Source organism: Chrysemys picta, chromosome 14 (assembly GCF_011386835.1).
Source record: "Chrysemys picta bellii isolate R12L10 chromosome 14, ASM1138683v2, whole genome shotgun sequence".
Classification (NCBI taxonomy): domain Eukaryota; kingdom Metazoa; phylum Chordata; order Testudines; family Emydidae; genus Chrysemys; species Chrysemys picta.
The window spans coordinates 44,689,632-44,710,422 of record NC_088804.1 but is presented as its reverse complement, the minus strand read 5'-3'; the positions used below and the strand labels follow the sequence as shown (position 1 = coordinate 44,710,422).

Sequence of the window (20,791 nt, the reverse complement as noted above, 5' to 3'; positions counted from 1 at the left end):
TGCCCTCCTACGACAGCAGGCAATGGTAAATGCCGGGCTCCCTGCGGTGCGGCATCCTCTCCCTGGGCTGGCTCGGCCCGGCTGCTCGCTGGGGCCTGGCGTCAGAGCAAGGGCCTTGGCCACCACAATCCCAGTGTGCTCAGCTGGGCTGTTTGCTCCGCAAGCCTGCGCCAAGGGCTGGTGTTCACAGCTGCGGGCTGGGCCTTGGCCGCTGCACCTCTCCTGGGGGGGGGGGAGGGGAGAGAATCTGCCTCAGGGCTGGTGCTACGCACGGTCCCTGGCCCGCACCCCTTCCAGCGATGGGATGTGGCAGGAGGGAGCAGAGCTGTTCCAGTGACTACGCTGGATAGGGGTTGGGGGCTGTACTAGCAACACCTTTAATGGCTGAAATACATGGGCCGTTCCTGGCAAGCGGGGTTTGCTGAGGGGGCTGCAGCCCCCCCGCCGACGTGGCCAAACCACATGTGCTCAGTGACAGCCTCTGCCTGTGGCTTTATTTCACAGTGCAGGCTGGGCCCGGGGCCCGCACGGGTAGCTGAGGTAGGTGCAGAGGACGTGCCTGTCCCGTGTACAGTCCTTGCGGGATCCAATCTGCAGGTGCCAGGCTGGAAGAAGGGAGGGACCTCACTCCTCGCTCAGGAGCAGGGGCCATGGCTGCCGAAGCACGGCCCGCGCAGCTAAGCCGCTGCCCTGCAGAGCCTGGGACAAGAAACACAAAATCAGCAGCAGCTCTTGGCAGCAGGGACCCCCCAGCCCCTGCTAACGCCTGCTCACCTTCAGCCGCTCACACTCAATGCGCCGCTCGGCCACTTCGCCTTTCAAGTGCCTGTTCTCCTGCTGCAGCCTCGCCAGCACCTCCTGCAGGTGGCTGTGGGGAAGGGCAGGGAGACAGTGAGCAGAACAGGCCATGGCCCAGGGGGCAGATGCAGCTCAGACTGGTGTAAAGTATCAGAGGGGTAGCCGTGTTAGTCTGGATCTGTAAAAAGCAACAGAGAGTCCTGGGGCCCCTCTAAGACTAACAGACGGATTGGAGCATAAGCGTTCGCATGCGTCTGACGAAGTGGGCATTCACCCACGAAAGCTCATGCTCCAATCCGTCTGTTAGTCTTAAAGGGGCCCCAGGACTCTGTTGCTTAGCTCAGACTGGGTTGCTCCCCTGCCCCCACGGCCAGCTCTGTTTACATGCTGCACGTAGTGCGTGGGCTGCCCCCCACGCCTGCAGGGCGCTGGTGTAATCCTGGGGCCGGGCTCTGCGCCCAGCATGGGGATGCGGTCCCAGCTGCCAGGACCCCCCCTGGGTGCAGCGGGGGATGGGGCAGGCTCACCTGCTTCTGTCTGTTCAGGGCAGCTGCAGCAGAGCGGCGCTAGGGCCAGGATGTGGGAGCCAGCAAAGCAGTGGGGGTGCTAGCGCCCTTCCCCCACTCACAGCTAGGGCGGGGTCAGAGCCACCGACCCCCTCCCTCCCCCGTCTCAGATCCCTTAGGGCTGCTGCACAGCCCGCTGCCCTGGTCTAGACAGGTGTCTGCAGCGTGCCGGGCGCTGGTCCCACTTACTCCTTCTCGCCTGTCAGCTGCGCGATGTGCTTGATCTGCTCCCGGATCTTGTGCCCCAGTTTGTCATTTGCTTGCCTGAAACGGGGCCGGAGGGGAGGGTCAGCTGGTTCCTGGGCTGAATGCAGTGGTGGGAGCCCAGCCAGAGTCCCTGTCTCTGGGGCTCCCAGTGATGGGCACAGGGGGGGGCAGCTGTTGGGCTGGTGGCCGGCGTCTGGCGGAAATGCCGCGCAGGCAGGAACATGGCTGGTGCCGGGCTGCAGGGACGCCGCCTGATGCCTTGTTACCCCGATGCCACGGCTGCTCATGCGGGAGTGTGTGTGTGTGGGGGGGCTAGGCAGTAGTGCAGGGACTCCCAAGGCAGCTCCTTTCAGCTCCGCCCCAGCCCCTTCACTTACTTTTGCTCCTTCACCCACTGGCTGACGTTGGCCAGCACCAGCTCGCTCTCGCGGTGCAGCCGGCGGCTGTCTGAGCGTGCAGCCCCCAGGGAGGAGCGCAGCGCCTCTGCCTGCAAGAGAAGTGACACAGCACCAGCCCCGCAGCCAAGCTAGGAACGCCCCCCCCCCCCCCAAGCCCACCTGTGGCTGGGTCACGTGGCGCTGCACAGCTGCCGCTGGACACAGACGGGGTCAGCTGAACCAGGCTCCTAGCTCGAACCGGGCAGGAGCCCACCGGGGACAACTACGGAATAACCTGCCCCTAGGCCACGCGTTGCCTGAGCCCTCGGGTGGGGAGCGGCTCACAGCTGGCAGCAAACACCCACTCACGGGGCGGCTATGCCTACCTCATTGCTGGAGGCCACAAACTTCTGCCTTAAGACGTTCAGGTCCTGCTGCAAGCGGTCTCTCTGCCAAGGAAGGGCACGTTCTGAGCAGGGGGCTGGGCCGATTCTCCCAGCCTGCCTGCTCCCCAGGAACATGAGTCTGGATGAGGTTAGGGTGCGAACAAGGCTCCCCTCGAGGGTCAAGCTCACAACACTGTCCCCCCGTGGCCCGACCCCTAGATCCCCAGGCGCTGACCAGTCAGTGAGCCCTACGGAAGAAGGCACCATGCCCCCGTTGCCCCAGGCCTGGGGCTCAGAAGGGGGCTGAGCTGCACAAAGCGAACGGCCTCATCTGCCCTGCCAGCATTCAGGGCCCTGTACTGTGCCAGCCCCAGGGTTCTGCGTGAGACGCCATCGCCGCCCCCAGCCACTTACCTCTTCAGCGGCACCATGGAGCTTTTCTTTCAACGAGGCCAGTTCCACCTTGACTACGACCAGGTCCTCGTCCCGCTGCGCCAGGGCCTGCGCGTTCTCCTGGTACCGCCGCTGCCAGTGCTGCACTTGGCTGCTCTGCTCCCCCAGCTGCTGCTCGAAGGCCTGGACCTGCCAGGGATGAGGGGCGGCAGGTGGCAGGTGGGGGCTGGGTGGAGGGGGCTCAGGGAGGCGGTTGCAGCGCGCGGGTCACTCACCTCCTGCTCGTGCTGCTGCTGGAAACCCTGCAGCTTCTTCAGCTCCCCGTTGAGCCGCCTCATGCGCTCCTCACAGGCTGCCGTCCCCTCCTCCAGCTGGGCTTCCCTGGCCCGTGTCTGCACCAGCTCCGCCCGCAGGGCCGCCATGTCCTGCGCCGTCTCACTGAGCTGTCACACAGGACGGGGCAGTGGGGGCAGGGCGCTCTGGAGGGGCGGCAGGCCCTGGGGCAGACAGCTGGGCTGTACTGACATCCCCCAGCCTGGAGCACAGGCCACAGCCTTCCAGCCGAAGCGAGAACTGTGCACGAGGCAGCCGCCACGCTGGGTCAGGCCTGGCTGGGAGGGCTGAGACCCCTACTGAACCCCTGCCCCAGCACAGGCCCCCAAAGCTGCACTGAGGCCTGGGGGGGGTAGCACTGACTGCAGGGAGCTGGCACCAAAGCGGGAATGCTGGGGACGCGGTCGCTGACGGCCGGGGTGAGGGGCTGCTCCCCATGGGTGCCGAAGGGTAACATGCTCCTAGGCAGCGCGGGCGGGCTGTGTGGGGCACCCGCCCGTCTGGGCCGGTGTGAACACCCCACTCCCTGGGACCGCAGGCTGGAGGCCAGGGCGGGGCCGGCAGGCGGAGCAGGTGCACACCACGCGGCACGGGGACAGAGAGTGGGGAGCCCGAGGAGCTGTGACCCGAGTGCTCCCAGCACCAGCCCCTGGGGGTCAGCACTGACGCTGCCGACCCTGCTCCAGCTCAGGGGAGCTGGGGGGGTCCCTCTGGCAAGCCCTGGCTCTGCCCTACCTTCTCCAGCGCCTCCCTCTGCTTCTCTCGACAGGACGCAGTCGTCAGCCTCAGCGCCTGGAGGGTCTCCTCGGCCGCAGTCAGTGCGCGGGCGCTTTGCTGCTCTCTGGCCTGAGCTGCTTCCAGCTCCACCTGCAGCTGGGCCAGGGCCGACTCCTGGAGCGTGGCCTGGGGGAGGACAGCGCTGTCAGCTGGGCACCAGCGCCTGGGCCGGCTTTTGGCCCGTGCGGCACAGTGCGGCGGGCGCTCACCTTGCCGGCCTGCTGCTGTATCCGCTGCTGGTGCTCTCCAGCTGGGCGCAGCACTGCCCCAGGCTGCACTGCAGGGCCCGGCTTGTCTGCTCCTGCTCCCGCAGCTAGCACAGCGGCAGGGCTGTCAGCAAGCCGGCTCGCTCACCCCTCCACACACAGGCCCCAGCCAGCCTCCGGCTCTCCCCCCCACCGCCACTGCCCCAGCGTGGCCTTGTCTCCCGCGCTGCTGGGACCCGTCACGGGCTCACCGCCTGTTCGCTGCTGTGGAGCTCTCGCTGCAGCTCCTCGCGCTCGCTGGCCAGCACGCGCTCCCGCTCCTGGGCTCTCCGCAGCTGCCGCTGGCGCTCGTCCTCCCGGCCCTGCAGCTGGCTCAGCTCCTCCCGCAGGGCCTGCTGGGTGGATTCCTGCTCCTGGAGCTAAGGGAACAGGGGGCTGCAGGTGCGAGGCCAGGCCGCCCTCTCCCCCACGCGAGCAGGGGGCAGCGGCCAGGGCAGCAGGAGAGCCTAGGGAGGAGACGCTGGGCCGGGCAGGGCTGTGGGGTTGATGGGCTGTGGAGCTGGGCAACTGCTGGTTGGGGTGAGGCAACGCTTCCTGCATGGCTGATACTTCCAGCGGGCGACTGTCCCCCCGCCCCCACCCAAGCAGGGCGCTCCCTTTCGGTCTCGCCTGCCTGGCGCCCAGGGGCCAGGCCCCCCTGAGCAGCCCCAGGGGGAGGCCACGCCCGGCCTGTACCTGCTGCTGCAGGGCTTTCGCCTGCTCCTGACTGCTCCCCAGTTTCAGCTCCATCTTGGCCATTGAGTGCTGCTGTTGCATCCCCTCCTGCACAGCCACCTGGTGCCTCTGCTGCCACTGGCTCAGCTCCGCCTTCAGGTGCTCCAGCAGCTTCCTGCGGGCGAGGCCCAAGACAGAGCAGCTCCAGCCTCTGCTCCTCCTGCCCAGGAGCCCAGCCGGACGCCCCACACGCCAGGCTCACAGAAATCAACCCCGGCCCCTTCCCACCCGGAGTGGCTCTGCCCCGGGTCTCCCTGCCCCACAGCCAGAGCTCTGAGTGCTGCCTGGCGCTGCTCTGGGTCATGGAGCCTGGCACGGGCAGGTGCCAACATCCTGTGCCCCTTGCTGGGCTCGTCCCACCTCCGCCAGGGGCCACTGGCAGGTCCCCGGCTGCTCCCAACCTGCTCTGCTCCACCTCATCCGTGCTGCTGGACAGCTGCTCCTGCAGCACCCGCTGCTCGGCCTCCAGCCTGCGGCTGGCCTGCTCCAGCCGGACCCCCTCGGCCACGCGTTCGCTCAGCTGCTCCTGCGTGTTCTGCAGGCTGCTCTGGGCCAGCAGCAGCCGCTCCTCCTGCTGCACCAGCTGCTGAGCTGCCAGAGACAGGGAGGGACACGCTCACCCAGCCGCTGCCCCCCCAGGCCGGGCAGCAGGAAGGAGAAGGAGAATCCCTGCTCCTGAGCGTGCCCGGTGCGCCGCCCTTGACACAGACCTGAGCTGAGGCCTGCGCCTCATGGGCAGCTGGAGCCCATCACCTGGGTGTCTGGGCTCTGAGATGCCTGGCACGGGCAGGCTCCGCCGTCTGCCATCCACCAGGGTCAGCGATCCCTGTACGGGGGCTCACTCGGGGGGGGGGGGGGGGCGGCGGTACGCGGGCTCCCCCACCCTGCAGCTGGCAGATTCCAAGCGGGAACAGCCCGGGCCTGTGGCGCAGGGACCGGCACCTGCCAGGACTCGGGGGGGGGGGGGGGGGGTGTCTCTCTGGGGGATGCCCCAGGCAGGCACCGTGTCTCGCCCGCCTTCCCCGAGCCACGCGAGCCTGGAGCCGGTGGGGCCGAGGGTGCGACTGCCTCGCTCACCGGCCGCCTGCTGCTGCTGCTGGCTGTCCTGCAGGCGCTGTCTCAGCCGCTGGATCTCCTCCTGCAGGCGGTCGCTGGCCGCCTGGCTCTGCTCCCTCTCCCGCTGGGCCTGCTGCAGGCGCACGTCCAGGCTCCTGGCCTCTGCGCGCTGCTTCTCCACCTCCAGCCCCCTCTCCTGCAGGGCACTGCGCGCCTGCCGCACGGCGGCCTGCGCCTGGCGGAGCTGTTCATCCCTCCTCTGCAGGAGCTGTGCCAAGAGAGACCGCAGCACTGCCAGACACTGCCCCGGGGCCACGCCACCCGCAGGCTGGACCCTGCCCCCCGGCCCAGCCCCTCCCCAGGGCCCCACAGGTGCTGCCGCAGCTGCCTGCGACCTGCGGGGAGGCTGGAGCTGCTCCTGCTGCGAAGGCGCGTTGGCCCAGGGCCCCTGGCTTGTCCCTCCTCTGGGTCCCCGTCTCCTGGGCTCACCTGCTCCTTCTGCGCACACAGCCGGCGGCTCTCCTGCAGCTTGCACTCCAGGGGCTGGATCAGCTGCTGCAGCTTGGCCACCTCCAGCTGCTTCCGCTCCCCTTCAGCAGCTGTGTCCTGCCTCAGGCTCTGCACCTCCAGCTCCAGCTTCCCGAGAGCTGAAAAAGCAGCGCCAGGCTAGTGCCAGCTCCTGCCGACGCCCTGAGCCGCTGGCTGCTGTCGGGCGTCTCCGCCGGAGCTGTGACTCGCAGCTCTGCACACACGCCAGGAACCGCAGTGCAGCCGGGGTGCTCAGGCCGCTAGCCCCCCACCGCCACGGCCACACTGCCAGCCGGAGCCGGCGGGGGCAGCTCCAGCCCCACTGCACCCTGTGTGCAGCGCGACACGGGGCTGGGCACAGACGCCCGCACTGTGTGCCCCAGGCCAGCACCTGGCTGCAGCTCCGCCCAGGCTGATGGTACGATCCTTGCCCGGCAGCCAGGACTCCGGGCTCCCCACAGGCTCAGCAAGGAAGGCAAAGCGGGCCTAGCCCCCGCCCCCCCGCCCCCCACCAGGGCTCCTCGTGGTCGCAGCTGGCGCAGACGCCTGGTGCGTAGCCCACGGCCTGAGCAGCTCCCGGGGCAGGCCCGTGGCGCTGAGTCTCACGCTGATGGGCAGCGCTGACGTGGCTGGGGCAGCGGCTTTCCCCCAGGGGCCCGGCTGGCAGGAGGAGCGGCTGCCTCTTGCTCTACCTTTCATGGCGCTGTTCTTCTGCTCAGCCACTCGCACCAGCTCCAGCTTCAAGTCCTGCACCAGGCACTGGTACTCCTCGGCCCGCTGGCTGTGCTTGGCGCGTTCCTCGTCGGCGTGGCTCAGCTGCTAGACGCAACGCAGCAGCACAGCTCAGTCACTGCCGTGGGCAGCCAGCCAGCTGCCAGGCCTGGCTGGCCCTAGAGCAGTCGCAGGGCGCTGGGGCGGGGCAGGGCAGGCGCTGGCCGCTCAGTGCCGCCCGGCACTCCCTGCCGACAGCAGTATGGGGGGGGCTGGTCCTACCTGCTGGAGTTTCTCTGCCATGGCGGCTTGGCTCTCGTAGCTGACGTTGGCGTGACTGTGAGTGGCTGTGTAGGAGGCAAACTCCGTCTGCATGTTCACCAGAGTCTCTTCGTCTGCCAAGCACTGAAACCACAGGCAGCAGGACACCAGTGGGCCGGGCCCCAGAGAGCCCCGGGGCAGCAGGGTGCAGAGGGTTTACTGGACTCCCCAGAGGCTGAGTCTATAGACTAGTGTGCCAAAGCACAGCATGTGAGGCCTCCCCCAACAGCCGGGAACACCCAGAGGTCCCTGTGCCGTGCGTAGAGCTGTGAGGTTGGCGTGACAGCGTGAGCCTGAGACAGGTGTTCGTATGCTGTATGCGATACGCCACACACCCGTCACGCTACCCGGGCTCTGGTCAGGCAGGGGAGGAGATGCTGACCACTGTGTATTGCGTGTCTTACACGGGACGGATATTTGCATATGGGGCTGCTGCGGCTCAAGCCTGCAAAGCTGACAAGCGCTCACAGAAATCGGCGCAAGGCAAACCTAGCAAGGATGCGGCTCAAAGAATTAACCTGGTGTCTCAGGAGCGGCAGCGCCACCCCCTGGCCATCACGCAGGGTAAGCGCAGGGAGCCAGGTGTGGGGGTGCACCAAGTCCTACTACGGTTTTGCTGTACAAGTAACCATGTTCCCATATGGCGACTTGCTGACATGGGACTCGCTGCTCATGGGTAAAGAACGGCCCCTTGTCACAGTCCCCCCAGGGAAGTGGTGAAGGCGAAGCAGCGCGGTGACCCGGCAGCAAAGCTGCTCGGGGAGGGGGGGGGGGAAGGGTGTCCCGTACTGTGGGACGCTGCAAGGGTCGGGTGCTGGACATGCGTGGGGGGTGTGGGGCTCACAGGCCTTGGGGGCAGAGGGACAGCGCAGCCTGTGTAGGCTGGGAAGGGAGGGCTGGCGCAGTCGGGGAGCTGGCCCCTGCCAGGCACAGACGAGGCTCCCTCACGCTAAGGGCAGGTGGTAGCGAGGTGCCACCCAGCCCTCGGTACCCTGGTGGGAGGGTGGCGCGGGAAGCCTGGGAATGCCGGGGGGGTACTAGAAGACCGGCGCCTAGGCTGCTGCGCACGTTGTGAGAGGCCGTAGGGACGATTCGAGGGCGGGAGAAAAGGCCTGGCCTGACGCTTCATGAGCTCGATCTGTCGCTCGTCTCCATGGGAGACTGAGAGGTGACGTGATTACGAGGAGCCAATACCAGGCCTGCAAGATTCGACCCAAGGGCTGGGCGTTAAAGGCAGACCCGCTCAGCTGAACACAAGCTGTTACAGGGTGGGCGGAACAACCCGCCACGGGACGTGGGGCTTCGCCAAAGCCGATACGGACACCTCTCTGCAAGGGGCCTCGGCCACACAAGTGGGTCTGACCGTGGGGGTAACCAGGTGACACTCCTGGTACCCAGGTCAGCCTGGATAATCGGCCGCAGAGCGAACAGTTACTTGCCCTACAGAACTGCAGCTCTGCCAGCCATGCTGGCTGCATGGCTCCCACGTGGGCGAGACCAGCAGCGGGGCTGGGCCTGGGCCGTTCATGGCCCCTCTTGCCTGCCTGAAGAGCTAGAGAGCAGAGCAGCTGCACCCAGCCCTCCCTTGCTCACGCCGACCCCCAGCTCTGGAGGACTCTGGAACGGCAGGCCCAGCGAGCGGGTCGTGGGGGCCACACAGGGCAAGTCACCAGTTCATTTCCGGGTGGGGACTTGCAAGCGTGGGCCTGAGGAGGCCTGAGTGCGCGGCTGCCCTACCGAATGGGGTCGCATCCTGCGGCCGGCTCAGGGCACAGCCGGGCTTCCACCGCTCAGCAGCCGACACGGGGCTGCTCCTGGGGCATGCGGCGGATGCAGCTTGTGCTCTGGGGGCGTGAGCTGCGCTGGTCGGAGGGGGCGGTCCATCGCCATATGGTAGCAGGCTGATGTATGCGGCATCATCCATCTTGAAAGGCTCTGGGGGGAGCTGGCGTGAGCCTTCAAAGCACAGGGCTGGGGAAAGGCTTAGCCCTGCCAAGGTAGGATAATCAGGCCCCGGTGGCTCCAGCGTAGAAATGGATGTGGGAACGTAGTGGCCTGGCTGACGTGACAGCGTGACACAGCTGGGGGACGACCCGTGCGGTGAGGCTCACCACAGCCTTGGGCCCGTGGGTGCTGGGTAAGGCAGGGCAGCCACAGAGCTGTTTGCTGGCCCTTCTGGCTGGTGGGCTAGCGAGTAACAAGGCCATGTGGAGCATGAGCTGGTGTGACAAGCCCCTGGCGAGCGGCTCCATCAAGTTAAGGGCAATCCCATGTCAGACGCTCTCTCCCCAGTGGTCAGCACACACTCACCCCATCCGCCATCTGGGCAGCGTGGGGGGGGGCCTGGCCCCGCCTGCAGGGGGCGGGCGTGCTGCCAGGTGCACTTTGAGGGCACTGAAGGGGCGTCCAGGTCTAGTGGAGGGTTTGGGATGCAGGGGCCTGCCCTGGCTCACTGTGAACCCCTTTTCCATTGGCGGAGTAAATCTTCCTCATGGAGCGTCCCACTGAGCAACAGGGTCTTGTACTTGCAGGGAGCTGCCGCTGGCGAGCTGCCAGCCACCCCCCAGGCTGTCAGATGGAGCAACGTCGGGTCTGGGTGGAGTGCCTGCCCTTGGGTCCGCGCTACTCTGTCTGGAGCACCCGGAAGTGACATGGGCGCCGGGACACACGTTCGGAGGAGATCTGTCAGCATCCTGCTAGGCCTTGCATGGCACGCTTGGCAATCGGTGCACTCAGGAGCCCTTGAGCCCATGGTAGGAGGAAAGTGTGTAATGCCCCCAGGTTCGTCTCCTGGCACAAAAGGCTGGACACGTCGTATAATCCTTGGTGGTAAGCGGGTCTATAATGGGATTCCCTCCCCTCAGTGACATATTGATTGGATGATGGAGCTGGTCAGGGACCACGCATGGTTGGTGGATTGTCTGTACATGACGTCTGCCAGGTTGTTGCTGACTCCTGGAAGATGAAGAACAGCTGGCAGCCGCTGGGCTTATCCTCTGTTGTTGACATCACGTCCTCCCTCCCTTGCGTGCTCCCGGCCTAGGGGTGATGGGCAGACGCTGCCTTGTTGGGTACAACTGTAGAGAACATTGCAGCTGTGCTGGCTCTGAGCCACTGCTCTGGGGAGGACAGTGGGACAGGTTGGGATCCCATGCAAGTGAACCGGCTCACGAGTACGTTTATGGTGAAGAGCCACGTCCTTTGGAGGCGAAGTCCCTGGTGTCCGGAGTCGGTTCAGGTGTGTGCGGCACCTGATTCTGGATGAGTCTGTGACCCGTGTCTTTGCGGGAGGAGATGTGGATAAGGACCCCTCACCTGATGGGTCTCTGGGAAATCCAGGGCATTGCCCTGGGGGCTCCAATGGCCGTTTCTTCTCTGCAAGCTGCTCTTGTTCTTCCCTGTCTGCAGCCAGGGGCTGGCAGAGACGCAGGAGGGGATTGAGAGCTGGTTACTGCCTCAGCCTTTGGACACTGCGGGGGGATCCTGACCTGAGCATTTGGTCAGCCCAGTTGCTAGGAACATGTGGAAAGATTTTATCTTGAACCAAGTCTAGTTTGTTCAATTTTAGTTACTAGGAAGTGTTCTGTGTTTATTTCTCTTGTAACCATTGCTGACTTTAATAGCTTATACTTGTACTCACTTCAGATCTACCTCTTTGTAGTTAAATTTAAACTTGTTTAAATTGAATTGTTAAAGTCACAAACTGTTTCCCTTTTGAGGGTCAAAGCTCCTCTAATCCCTGAACTGGACTGTGCAGAACACACGTTTTTGGGGAAAATTCAGGACTGGGAATGTGCTGGGATCACCCTGCGGGTAGTAACCAAGGCTGCTGGAAGCCAGAGTGTGGCTGCTTTGTGGCTGACAGGCTGCTGGGCTCAGAGGGGCTGGCCCAGGGCTGTGGCTACACACAGACAGACACTCAGGGGTGACCCGCAGGCTGTCTGGCTGGTTGTGAGCTGCCCATGCTGGGAGCTACACAGCAAAGTGTTGTGAGGCACCCCAGGTCGCAGGGCAGGTGGTGACAGCCCCTCGCCGGTCTGGACTGCTCCCCGGAAGGGGACAGGTACCCGTGACTTGTGTTTCCAGCTGGGGCCAGTGCAGATTCCAGAGCACTGGTGTCCCTTGTCCCAACAGAGATGTGCTGCGTCCCGCACTACTGCACCAGAGCATGATGTGGCAATCTGAAGGGACAGTGTGTGAATGTGTAAAGGGTAAGTGTGTCCACGTGCGGTGGGGTGTGACTGTGAGTGGGCAGGGGAGCGGGTGTGAATGCTGGCGTGCAGGTGACGTTCTCTAAAGCACTGACAACATGCCAGCCCTGCACACAGGCCCTGCCCCAGGTTGCCCAGGCTGACCCAGAGACAGGCAGTGCACCGGGAGGGAGAGAGCCAGGCCAGCTGCCCCACTTCTCTTGGCTCACCTTGGTCTGAGTGGCAGCCAGCCGCTCTCGGAGGCCCTGGATGCTCTGCTCACGCTGGTGGGCGTGCTGAAGGCTCCTGGACAGCTCCTCCTGCGTGGCGTGAAGTTCTTGAGTCAGCTGCTCCACGGCCGCCTGGTTCCTCCTGCTCGTCATCTCCTGCTGCAGAACCAGCTGCTTGCTGCACAGGCTGATGATGGTGTCATCGCACTCCCGCATCTGCAGCAGGGACGAGGAGCAGCTCTCAGAGGGGCCAGCCAGCAGGACCGGCCCAGCCCGCGGGGCTGATCAGGGGGTGGGGGCTGGGCCAGTTCCCCTGCCTGAGGCCTGGCTCCCTTCCGAGGGAAGGATTGAGAATGACAGGGGAGGAGGCCAGCGGCCCACTCCACGAGGCTCCCAGGGAGGAGAGCAGAGGCAGCCAGAGGCCACTGAGCACCATGGAGAGCCTTGTGCCTGAGTCTGTGCAGCCTGACACCGGGGCAGAGCGGGTGTCCAACCTGCCGACTGTCACCGGGCGCTTTCCCAACGGTTCTGCCCCAGGCCAGTGCTGGGCAGTGCTTCTCTGAGCAGAGCTGGAAGTCTCGTGTCGCACGCTCGGCACCGCCAGCCCGGTCACAAGCCACGGGAGAGCAGCGCTAACGGCCTTCTCGTGGCCCCTGCACCAGGATGGTTCCCCTCCGATCCCAGGCGTCGGGAGCATGGTGCAGCCCCTCCAGAGCCCGGAGCGCCAGGGCAGACTCTGCTGGCATTGTTCGCTCCAGCCCCCACCCCAGCAGCTGAACTGGAGAAAGCCCTGGAGGGCGACCACAGGAAACCTCTCAGCATAGACAAGCCATGGGGCCTGTGCAGCCTGGGCCCTGTGCTGGCAAGAAGCCTGTGGGGAACCTGCTGGCCCAGCTGGGCTGCGGGGCTCCTGCTAGCATGGCCAGGCCGATGCCCAAACCCCTCCAGGGCCACAGGAGGCAAAGGCACCAAGGGAAAGCGCCGCCAGCTCGTTTCTAATGCGAGGCGCAGGCCCACCTGGCTGCTCATGTCCCGGAGCTCCTCCTCCAGGCTCTGCACCTTGCCCTCCAGCTCGCCAGCTCGGTTCAAGGCGGCCTGGTACTTCTTCTTGTACAGATCCAGGCTGCTCTCGGTGGAACTGCTCTTGCTCTTGGCCATGGCCAGGTGCTCCTGCGCCTCTCGGAGCTGCTCCTGCTGCAGGCAGAGCTCCCGTTCCTGCTTCTGCACCACCTCTTCGTAGTACAACACCTGGGAGTGCGACAGCACAGGGGAGCCGCCTGCCGGCCTTGGCCCCGCTGCGCGTGTTGGCAGTGCGGCGAGGGCCAGGCAGGGCTCAGGCCCAAAGGCCAGTCAGAGATGGACAGGTCCAGTCCGGTCCATCCCCTGGCTTGGGCAGGACTGGTCCTTACTGGTCTAGTCTCAAATCTCCCAAGCAAGAGGGCTCGGCTCCTCCCCAGAGCGTCTCCCCCCGAGCTGGGCCTGGCTCCCTGGCAGGGGACGTCCTCCTTGTCACTCCCCCGCCCCTTCCCCCCCCGATCTGTTCTCAGACTGGCCAGGTGCTGCCCCTCCCCGTGCGCAGTGGCACCGGGTCCCTGCTGTGGGTGCCGACCCCCTGGGGCAATACACGGCTGTCAGCTGAGCACAGGGCTGGGGCTTGGCCGTGGGAGGCTGCTCCTGGCACAAGCTAGTTACATTGGCCAGGGCTGCTGCTAACCAGAACCAGCCCCTTCCCTGCCTGTGGACCCACGACAAGGGGGCCCTGACGGTGCCTGACGCGAGACTCTCGCCCTCCCTGCTCCACGCCCGGGCAGTGGCCCAGCCCCAGCGGGGGCTGATGGGACATGCTGGGAGTGAAGGAGGGCTCAGCTCTGGGCTGCCTGCTGAGAGGGGGTGACTCTCCCAGGAGCCGTACCTCCTCCTTCAGCGTCTGGCATTGCTGCAGCAGGAACTCCAGGTCCGAGCTCTGCCTCTCCATCGTGGACTCCCGCTGCTGCAGGTGGCTCAGATTATCTTGGTTCTTCCCTTTGCAGATGTCCAGCTCCTGCTGAAGGTGCTGCAGCTTGGCCCGCAGCTGCTCCAGCTCTGTCTGGTGGGCTCGCTCACGGGACGTGAGCTCTCCCTGCAGCTGCTCCACTAGCATTGCCTGCTTCTGGCCCTAGACACAGCCCCGACAAGCAGGGTCCCACACTGCGCAGTGCAACGCCGGCAGCTCTCAGCGAGGCGCTGCGCCGTAACGCTCACTGAGGCTCCCCGGTTCTCGCCCCCCTCCCCGCACACGGCCCTGGCCCGGCGGGCTCTCCGGCCACAGGGGACCTGGGAAGTTGGAGTGAAACCCGTCACGTCACGTCTGAGTTATTCTCACAAGCTCGAGATTCGGGGCTGGGCGAAGGCCAAGGTAATGGAGGCCAGAAACGCACAGTGGGACCAGTTCTGTGGAAAACGCCAAGGAGGACGTAACCATTTACAGCCTGCAGACTCATGCAGGCCACTCAGCGGGCTCTGTCCCCAGTGGGAGGGTGTAGCTGAGTATCCCAGGCCTAGACCGTGCACAGACCGGCCCCCCCGCGGTACCAGACAGACCGACGGACAGGACAGACCGGCCCCTCCGCGGTACCAGACGGACAGGACTGACCGGCCCCTCCGCGGTACCAGACGGACAGGACTGACCGGCCCCTCCGTGGTACCAGACGGACCGACGGACAGGACTGACTGGCCCCTCCGCAGTACTAGACGGACCGACGGACAGGACAGACCGGCCCCTCCGCGGTACCAGACAGACCGACGGACAGGACTGACCGGCCCCTCCGCAGTACCAGACGGACAGGACAGACCGGCCCCTCCGCGGTTCCAGACAGACCGACGGACAGGACAGACCGGCCCCTCCGCAGTACCAGACAGACCGACGGACAGGACAGACCGGCCCCTCCGCAGTACCAGACAGACCGACGGACAGGACTGACTGGCCCCTCTGCGGTACCAGACGGACAGGACAGACCGGCCCCTCCGCGGTTCCAGACAGACCGACGGACAGGACAGACCGGCCCCTCCGCGGTACCAGACAGACCGACGGACAGGACTGACTGGCCCCTCTGCGGTACCAGACGGACAGGACTGACCGGCCCCTCCGTGGTACCAGACAGACCGACGGACAGGACAGACCGGCCCCTCCGCGGTACCAGACGGACCGACGGACAGGACAGACCGGCCCCTCCGCGGTACCAGACAGACCGACGGACAGGACTGACTGGCCCCTCTGCGGTACCAGACGGACAGGACAGACCGGCCCCTCCGCGGTTCCAGACAGACCGACGGACAGGACTGACCGGCCCCTCCGCGGTACCAGACAGACCGACGGACAGGACAGACCGGCCCCTCCGCGGTACCAGACGGACCGACGGACAGGACAGACCGGCCCCTCCGCGGTACCAGATGGACCGATGGACAGGACTGACCAGCACGCAAACGGACTGACGGACAGGACTGACCGGCCCCCCATCGCTACCAGACGGACCAATGGACAGCACTGACCGACCCCTCCGTGGTACCAGACGGACCGACGGACAGGACTGACCGGCCCCTCCGTGGTACCAGACGGACCGACGGACAGGACTGACCGGCCCCTCTGCGGTACCAGACGGACCGACGGACAGGACTGACCGGCCCCTCCGCGGTACCAGACGGACCGACGGACAGGACAGACCGGCCCCTCCGCGGTACCAGACGGACCGACGGACAGGACTGACCGGCCCCTCCGCGGTACCAGACGGACCGACGGACAGGACAGACCGGCCCCTCTGCGGTACCAGACGGACCAACGGACAGGACTGACCGGCCCCTCCGTGGTACCAGACAGATCGACGGACAGGACAGACCGGCCCCTCCGCGGTACCAGACGGACAGGACTGACCGGCCCCTCCTCGCTACCAGACGGACCAATGGACAGCACTGACTAGCCCCTCTGTGGTACCAGACAGACCGACGGACGGGACAAAGGAGCCAGGAGGCGGCCCCAGTTTCAGACAATACCGAGCTGCTGGGGCTGGGAACTGCTCAGAGATACACTGAGGGGCAGACTTAGGCAGCAGAGGTACCGACTCCGTGGGTACTCCAGGGCTGAAGCCCACCCATGGAAAAAAATTAGTGGGTGCTTAGCACCCACCGGCAGCCAGCTCCCCTCCCCCCAGTGCCTCCCACCCACCGGCAGCCCCTGCCGTTCAACTCCTCCCGCTCCCTCCCAGCCCCTTCTGTTCTGTGGCATGCAGGAGGCGCTGGTGGGGAGGGGTAGGAGCGGGAACGGGGCAGGAAGAGGCGAGGTGGGGGCGGGGCGGGGCCTGGGGCGGGAAGAGGCGAGGTGGGGGCGGGACCTGCGGCGGGAAGAGGCGGGGTGGGGTGGGGGCAGGAAGAGGCGGGTGGGGGCGGGAAGAGGCGAGGTGGGGGCGGGACCTGTGACAGGAGGAGGCGGGGTGGGGGTGGGAAGAGGCGAGTTGGGGGCGGGACCTGCGGCGGGAAGAGGTGGGGTGGGGGTGGGAAGAGGCGAGGTGGGGGCGGGAAAAGGCAGGGTGGGGGTGGGACCTGGGGCGGGAAGAGGCGGGGGTGGGGGCAGGACCTAGGCCAGGAAAAGGCGGGATGGGGGTGGGAAGAGGCGAGGTGGGGGCGGGACCTGCGGCGGGAAGAGGCGGGGGTGGGGGCAGGACTTAGGCCAGGAAAAGGCGGGGTGGGGGTGGGAAGAGGCGAGGTGGGGGCGGGAAAAGGCAGGGTGGGGGTGGGACCTGGGGCGGGAAGAGGCGGGGGTGGGGGCAGGACCTAGGCCAGGAAAAGGCGGGGTGGGGGTGGGAAGAGGCGAGGTGGGGGCGGGACCTGCGGCGGGAAGAGGCGGGGGTGGGGGCAGGACTTAGGCCAGGAAAAGGCGGGGTGGGGGTGGGAAGAGGCGAGGTGGGGGCGGGACCTGCGGCGGGAAGAGGTGGGGTGGGGGTGGGAAGAGGCGAGGTGGGGGCGGGACCTGCGGCGGGAAGAGGTGGGGTGGGGGTGGGAAGAGGCGGGGTGGGGGCGGGACCTGCGGCAGGAAGAGGCAGGGTGGGGGTGGGACCTGGGGCAGGAAGAGGCGGGGTGGGGGCGGGAAGAGGCGAGGTGGGGGTGGGAAGAGGCGAGGTGGGAGCGGGACCTGCGGCGGGAAGAGGTGGGGTGGGGGTGGGAAGAGGCGGGGTGGGGGCGGGACCTGCGGCAGGAAGAGGCAGGGTGGGGGCGGGACCTGTGGCGGGAAGAGGTGGGGTGGGGGCGGGAAGAGGCGGGGGTGGAGGCAGGACCTAGGCCAGGAAAAGGCGGGGTGGGGGCGGGAAGAGGCGGGGTGGGGGTGGGAAGAGGCGAGGTGGGGGCGGGACCTGGGGCGGGAAGAGGTAGGGTGGGGGCGGGAAGAGGTGAGGTGGGGACGGGACCTGCGACGGGAAGAGGCGGGATGGGGGCAGGACCTAGGCCAGGAAAAGGCAGGGTGGGGGCGGGAAGAGGCGAGGTGGGGACGGGACCTGCGACGGGAAGAGGCGGGATGGGGGCAGGACCTAGGCCAGGAAAAGGCAGGGTGGGGGCGGGAAGAGGCGAGGTGGGGGCAGGACCTGCGGTGGGAAGAGGCGGGGTGGGGGTTGAGGGAAGGGGGTGGGTAGGGCGGGGCGGGGATTTGAGCACTGCCAGGGCCTGGAGGAAGCTGGCACCGGTGTTAGGCGGAGGCTCAGGCCGTGCTAGCAGAGATGGTAAGTCTGCACATTGAACGGACCCAGGGCCAGGGCTGGCAACGCTCCCAAAGCCAGACAGCTCCCATCGCTCGCTCCTGTCTGTAGAAGCCCCAGGAAGCCAGTTGCCTGGCTGAGGGTAACTCCACGGCAGCACTGGCTACGGGCAGGCAGTGCTGGGCAGAGAGCAGGGCTGGCAAGCGCTCACCTGACCGATGCAGATTTCCCGCTCGTGCTGGAGCTGCTGGATGCAGCAGGTCTGCTCCGCCATGGCCTCTTCCCGCTCCCTGCAGATCTCTTGCAGGCTTCTTACGTCATCTTGCAGCTGGTGGAGCTTTCCCTTCAGGCCGCTCCCCTCTGCGGCTCTCTCCTTCCCCTGGGCAGCACGGCAAACACACGTCACTGAACCCGACCGTCAGGGCAGAGGCAGTGGGACGGCGTCATGTGTTAGCCTCAGCGCACACAAGCGACAACATGGCGACAATGCACTGGCTCGGCTGATGGCACTTGGGGCCCCAGCCCCTCCCTGCTCTGCTGGGCTCCCTCACACCAGCGGGTCTCGCTTTGCACCAGTGGTCAGCGGCTGCACAACTCCGCCCTTTATATCCTTCACCCCGGGCTCCCAACTGCACACGAGTCACATAAATTGGGGCTGCAGAGCAATTGTCCTGCGTAAAAGGCCACGGCGTGTGTTGGAGCACGGCCCGAAGGGGCTGCTCGCCCAGTCTCCACGCCCAGCTGCCACCCCGAGGCAGCGAGAAACGGGAACGGACTAGCGGATTCGTCCTGGGGGGACCTGCTAGTGCTGTGTTCAGTGAGGGGCCACGCACTGCGGCCCTCGCCGGGCAGCGCTCCACACATAGCCCCCTCGGGCAGCTCGCGGGGCTCAGGGATATGAGACTGGCCGCACGAACTGCAGAGCAAAGGCTGTCACACAGGGCACGAGCCAGCACTTGGAACTGTAGCCAACCATGACGATTCCCCGCTGGGCCCACCGTGCCCCACTGCAGAGGGGCTGCAGGGCAGATGGGTCCCCAGGCCATGGACAGACTATACAGCCAGCGCTTCGGCAGTGCTGCACCCTGCAAGGAGCTCCTCGCCCCAGGAGACGCTGAGATCTGAAAGCTCACCTCATCCTTCGCTCGCGCCAGCTCCTCCTCAGCACTTTTCAGGTCTCCTCTGAGCTTCCCGATGGTCTGCTCACGGCTGCACACCTGCAAAGCCCATGGCTGGTAACGCAGCCTTCCCGCAATGGGAACTCTGGAGATAATGCTTAGAACTTAGAACCCCACTTCCGAAAACATTCCACCGTGAGCACGGCCTGCCCCGCTCCCGCAGCCTGGGGGGCCATGTGAGGAGGAAGGCAGCCGGCGGGGGCAGGGCTAGCAGGGAGACAGACAACAAAACCGAAGCAGCAATTAGCCCAAAGCATCAGAGCTCCAAGAGCCGGGAGGTGGCCGAGGCGCTGCCCTTCGGAAAGGGACGCTCAGGCAAGGTGAATCTAGGAAACCGCAGGCCGGGGGACAGCAGGAGAAACCCCCGCCCAGCAGCCTGCCGAGGATGGTCTGGAGGAAGAGAAAACCTTGTTGTCCTCTTCCCAGTGCTGTCTGCCTACCTCCTGCTGCGCGGTCTTCTGCCTCTCCCTCAGGACGGCCAGCTCCCCAGCCTGCTGCTGTTGGTCTGAGCGCAGCTCTGCGAGCTGCCCTGCGCACCTGGAGAGCTCCTCTCGGGCTGCCACGAGATCCGCTTTCTGCTGCTCCACCACCTGGTCACGCTGCAGCAGCTGGGCAGAGGAAAGGAACAGCTGGAGCCAAAGCCAGCTTCCCAGACACTGCAGCCCAGCTCAGCTCCCCAGGCGAAAGGAGCCCGGGAGCGCTGGGGAGATGGGGCAGGCAGCCCCGCAGTGCTGCTTTGGAGCGTCACACCTGGAGGCACTGCTAATGCTGCTGCTTTACCTGGCCAAGGCGAGGCCCTGCTGGCAATGAATGGGAAACGCAGGTGGCCCACACGGGAAAGGAGCAAAGACTCCTGGGACTGCCCGAGACAGGCTGCTGGAAGGGAGACGGCTCCCGGGTGCTGGACCCTCGGCCTGAGACAATCTTGCCAATACAGCTCTTGCCACATGCACGCTCCTGCCTTAGCCCAGGGCAATGGGAAGGCCCAGGGGCTCTGGATGTGCCCAGGATCCATGTTGGAACAACGGGCCCCTCCGTCAGAGGGCAGGGCACCAGGACACGGGCCTTGGAGGGACAGGAGGAAAGAGGGGCTCTGCGTGGCTCTTGGGTTGCCAGTTGTCCTTGAGCCAGGGCAGAGGGAGCAAGCTGTGGGGACTAAGCGAATGGTCACCCCGGTGCCGATTGCAACCCCCCCCTGGTCCTGCAGCAATGCCACCTGGTCGCGCCCCTCTGTCCTCCAGGCCGAGTGGGAAGGACAGGCAGGATCGGGGTCGGGTGTGGCACCAGTTCCAGGAACGCTTCCCACTCGCCCCACCCCAAGGAAGCCGCATGAGCTGGCCATGTGCATAGGCACAGACAATGTGAATGGAGGCTCAGGGGTCTGCTTCTTTCCCTGAGCCTAAGCTGGGGCCTACCTGGGTCTCTGACTCCTTCTGGACGTCCTCTTTCCCTTGCCTAGCACCCTGCAGTGCTTCCTGCGAATCTCGGAGCTGCTCTTGCAGGCGCTGGAGCGCCTCGTCTTTCCTCTGCAGCTCCTTCTTCAGGGAGCATGACTCCAGCTGCGACGTGCTCAGCAGCGCCTCCAACTGGGCCGCCTGGGAAACAATGCAAGAGGCTGTCTCAGCGTGTTGCTGGCGGCCACTGCTGTCCTTTGGGCCTGTCCTGGAGCAGGAAGCAGAACTTGCAGTGTGAGCCAGACCAGGCCTGGGCAGAACAGTGACACACCAGGCACTGGCTACCCAAGGGAGCATATTCCTGACCGGCGAGGATGGTGCAGATCTCTCACGTAGCTGTGTAAACGCATTCTCAAGGGATAGGACAAGAACACCCGACCCTTCAAAGGACCAGCAGGGGCTGACAGACTAATGGCGACAGGTACAAGGAGCAGGGTGGTCACTAACCACGTCAAGAGTGTGACGTAACTTGTCTGGATCAGGGTATGAAAGGAGATGTCCTAGGAGGGTCTCTTTGTACTTGCCAAGGGGATGGCAGCCTGGTACGCTGACTGAGCTGGTACCATTGTTGTGTGCACCAGGTGTTAGT

The 20,791-nt window shown here is 65.8% G+C and overlaps 1 protein-coding gene across 2 annotated transcripts in view; it reads right to left on the bottom strand.

Annotated features, from left to right (window-relative positions):
* Positions 1 to 352: 352 nt before the first annotated feature.
* The window catches only part of PMFBP1 (polyamine modulated factor 1 binding protein 1), a 354,325-nt gene continuing 333,886 nt past the window's right edge, over positions 353 to 20,791 (bottom strand). The window contains exons 16-34 of one of the 2 annotated variants that reach the window (XM_065567688.1): positions 20,164 to 20,343; positions 19,189 to 19,356; positions 18,704 to 18,787; positions 17,782 to 17,949; positions 7,395 to 7,517; positions 7,094 to 7,220; positions 6,363 to 6,520; positions 5,895 to 6,141; positions 5,219 to 5,408; positions 4,779 to 4,932; positions 4,295 to 4,462; positions 3,796 to 3,963; positions 3,003 to 3,170; positions 2,749 to 2,916; positions 2,335 to 2,397; positions 1,949 to 2,058; positions 1,554 to 1,628; positions 775 to 868; positions 353 to 699 (exon numbers count right to left, since the gene is read on the bottom strand). In XM_065567688.1, the coding sequence (XP_065423760.1) occupies positions 625 to 699; positions 775 to 868; positions 1,554 to 1,628; positions 1,949 to 2,058; positions 2,335 to 2,397; positions 2,749 to 2,916; positions 3,003 to 3,170; positions 3,796 to 3,963; positions 4,295 to 4,462; positions 4,779 to 4,932; positions 5,219 to 5,408; positions 5,895 to 6,141; positions 6,363 to 6,520; positions 7,094 to 7,220; positions 7,395 to 7,517; positions 17,782 to 17,949; positions 18,704 to 18,787; positions 19,189 to 19,356; positions 20,164 to 20,343 (2,688 nt within the window). In that variant the 3' untranslated portion in view covers positions 353 to 624. Of the gene's footprint in view, positions 700 to 774; positions 869 to 1,553; positions 1,629 to 1,948; positions 2,059 to 2,334; positions 2,398 to 2,748; positions 2,917 to 3,002; positions 3,964 to 4,294; positions 4,933 to 5,218; positions 5,409 to 5,894; positions 6,142 to 6,362; positions 6,521 to 7,093; positions 7,221 to 7,394; positions 7,518 to 11,853; positions 12,070 to 12,870; positions 13,102 to 13,765; positions 14,009 to 17,781; positions 17,950 to 18,703; positions 18,788 to 19,188; positions 19,357 to 20,163; positions 20,344 to 20,791 lie in introns of those variants that run through there. The other variant, XM_065567687.1, reaches the window with a different exon arrangement.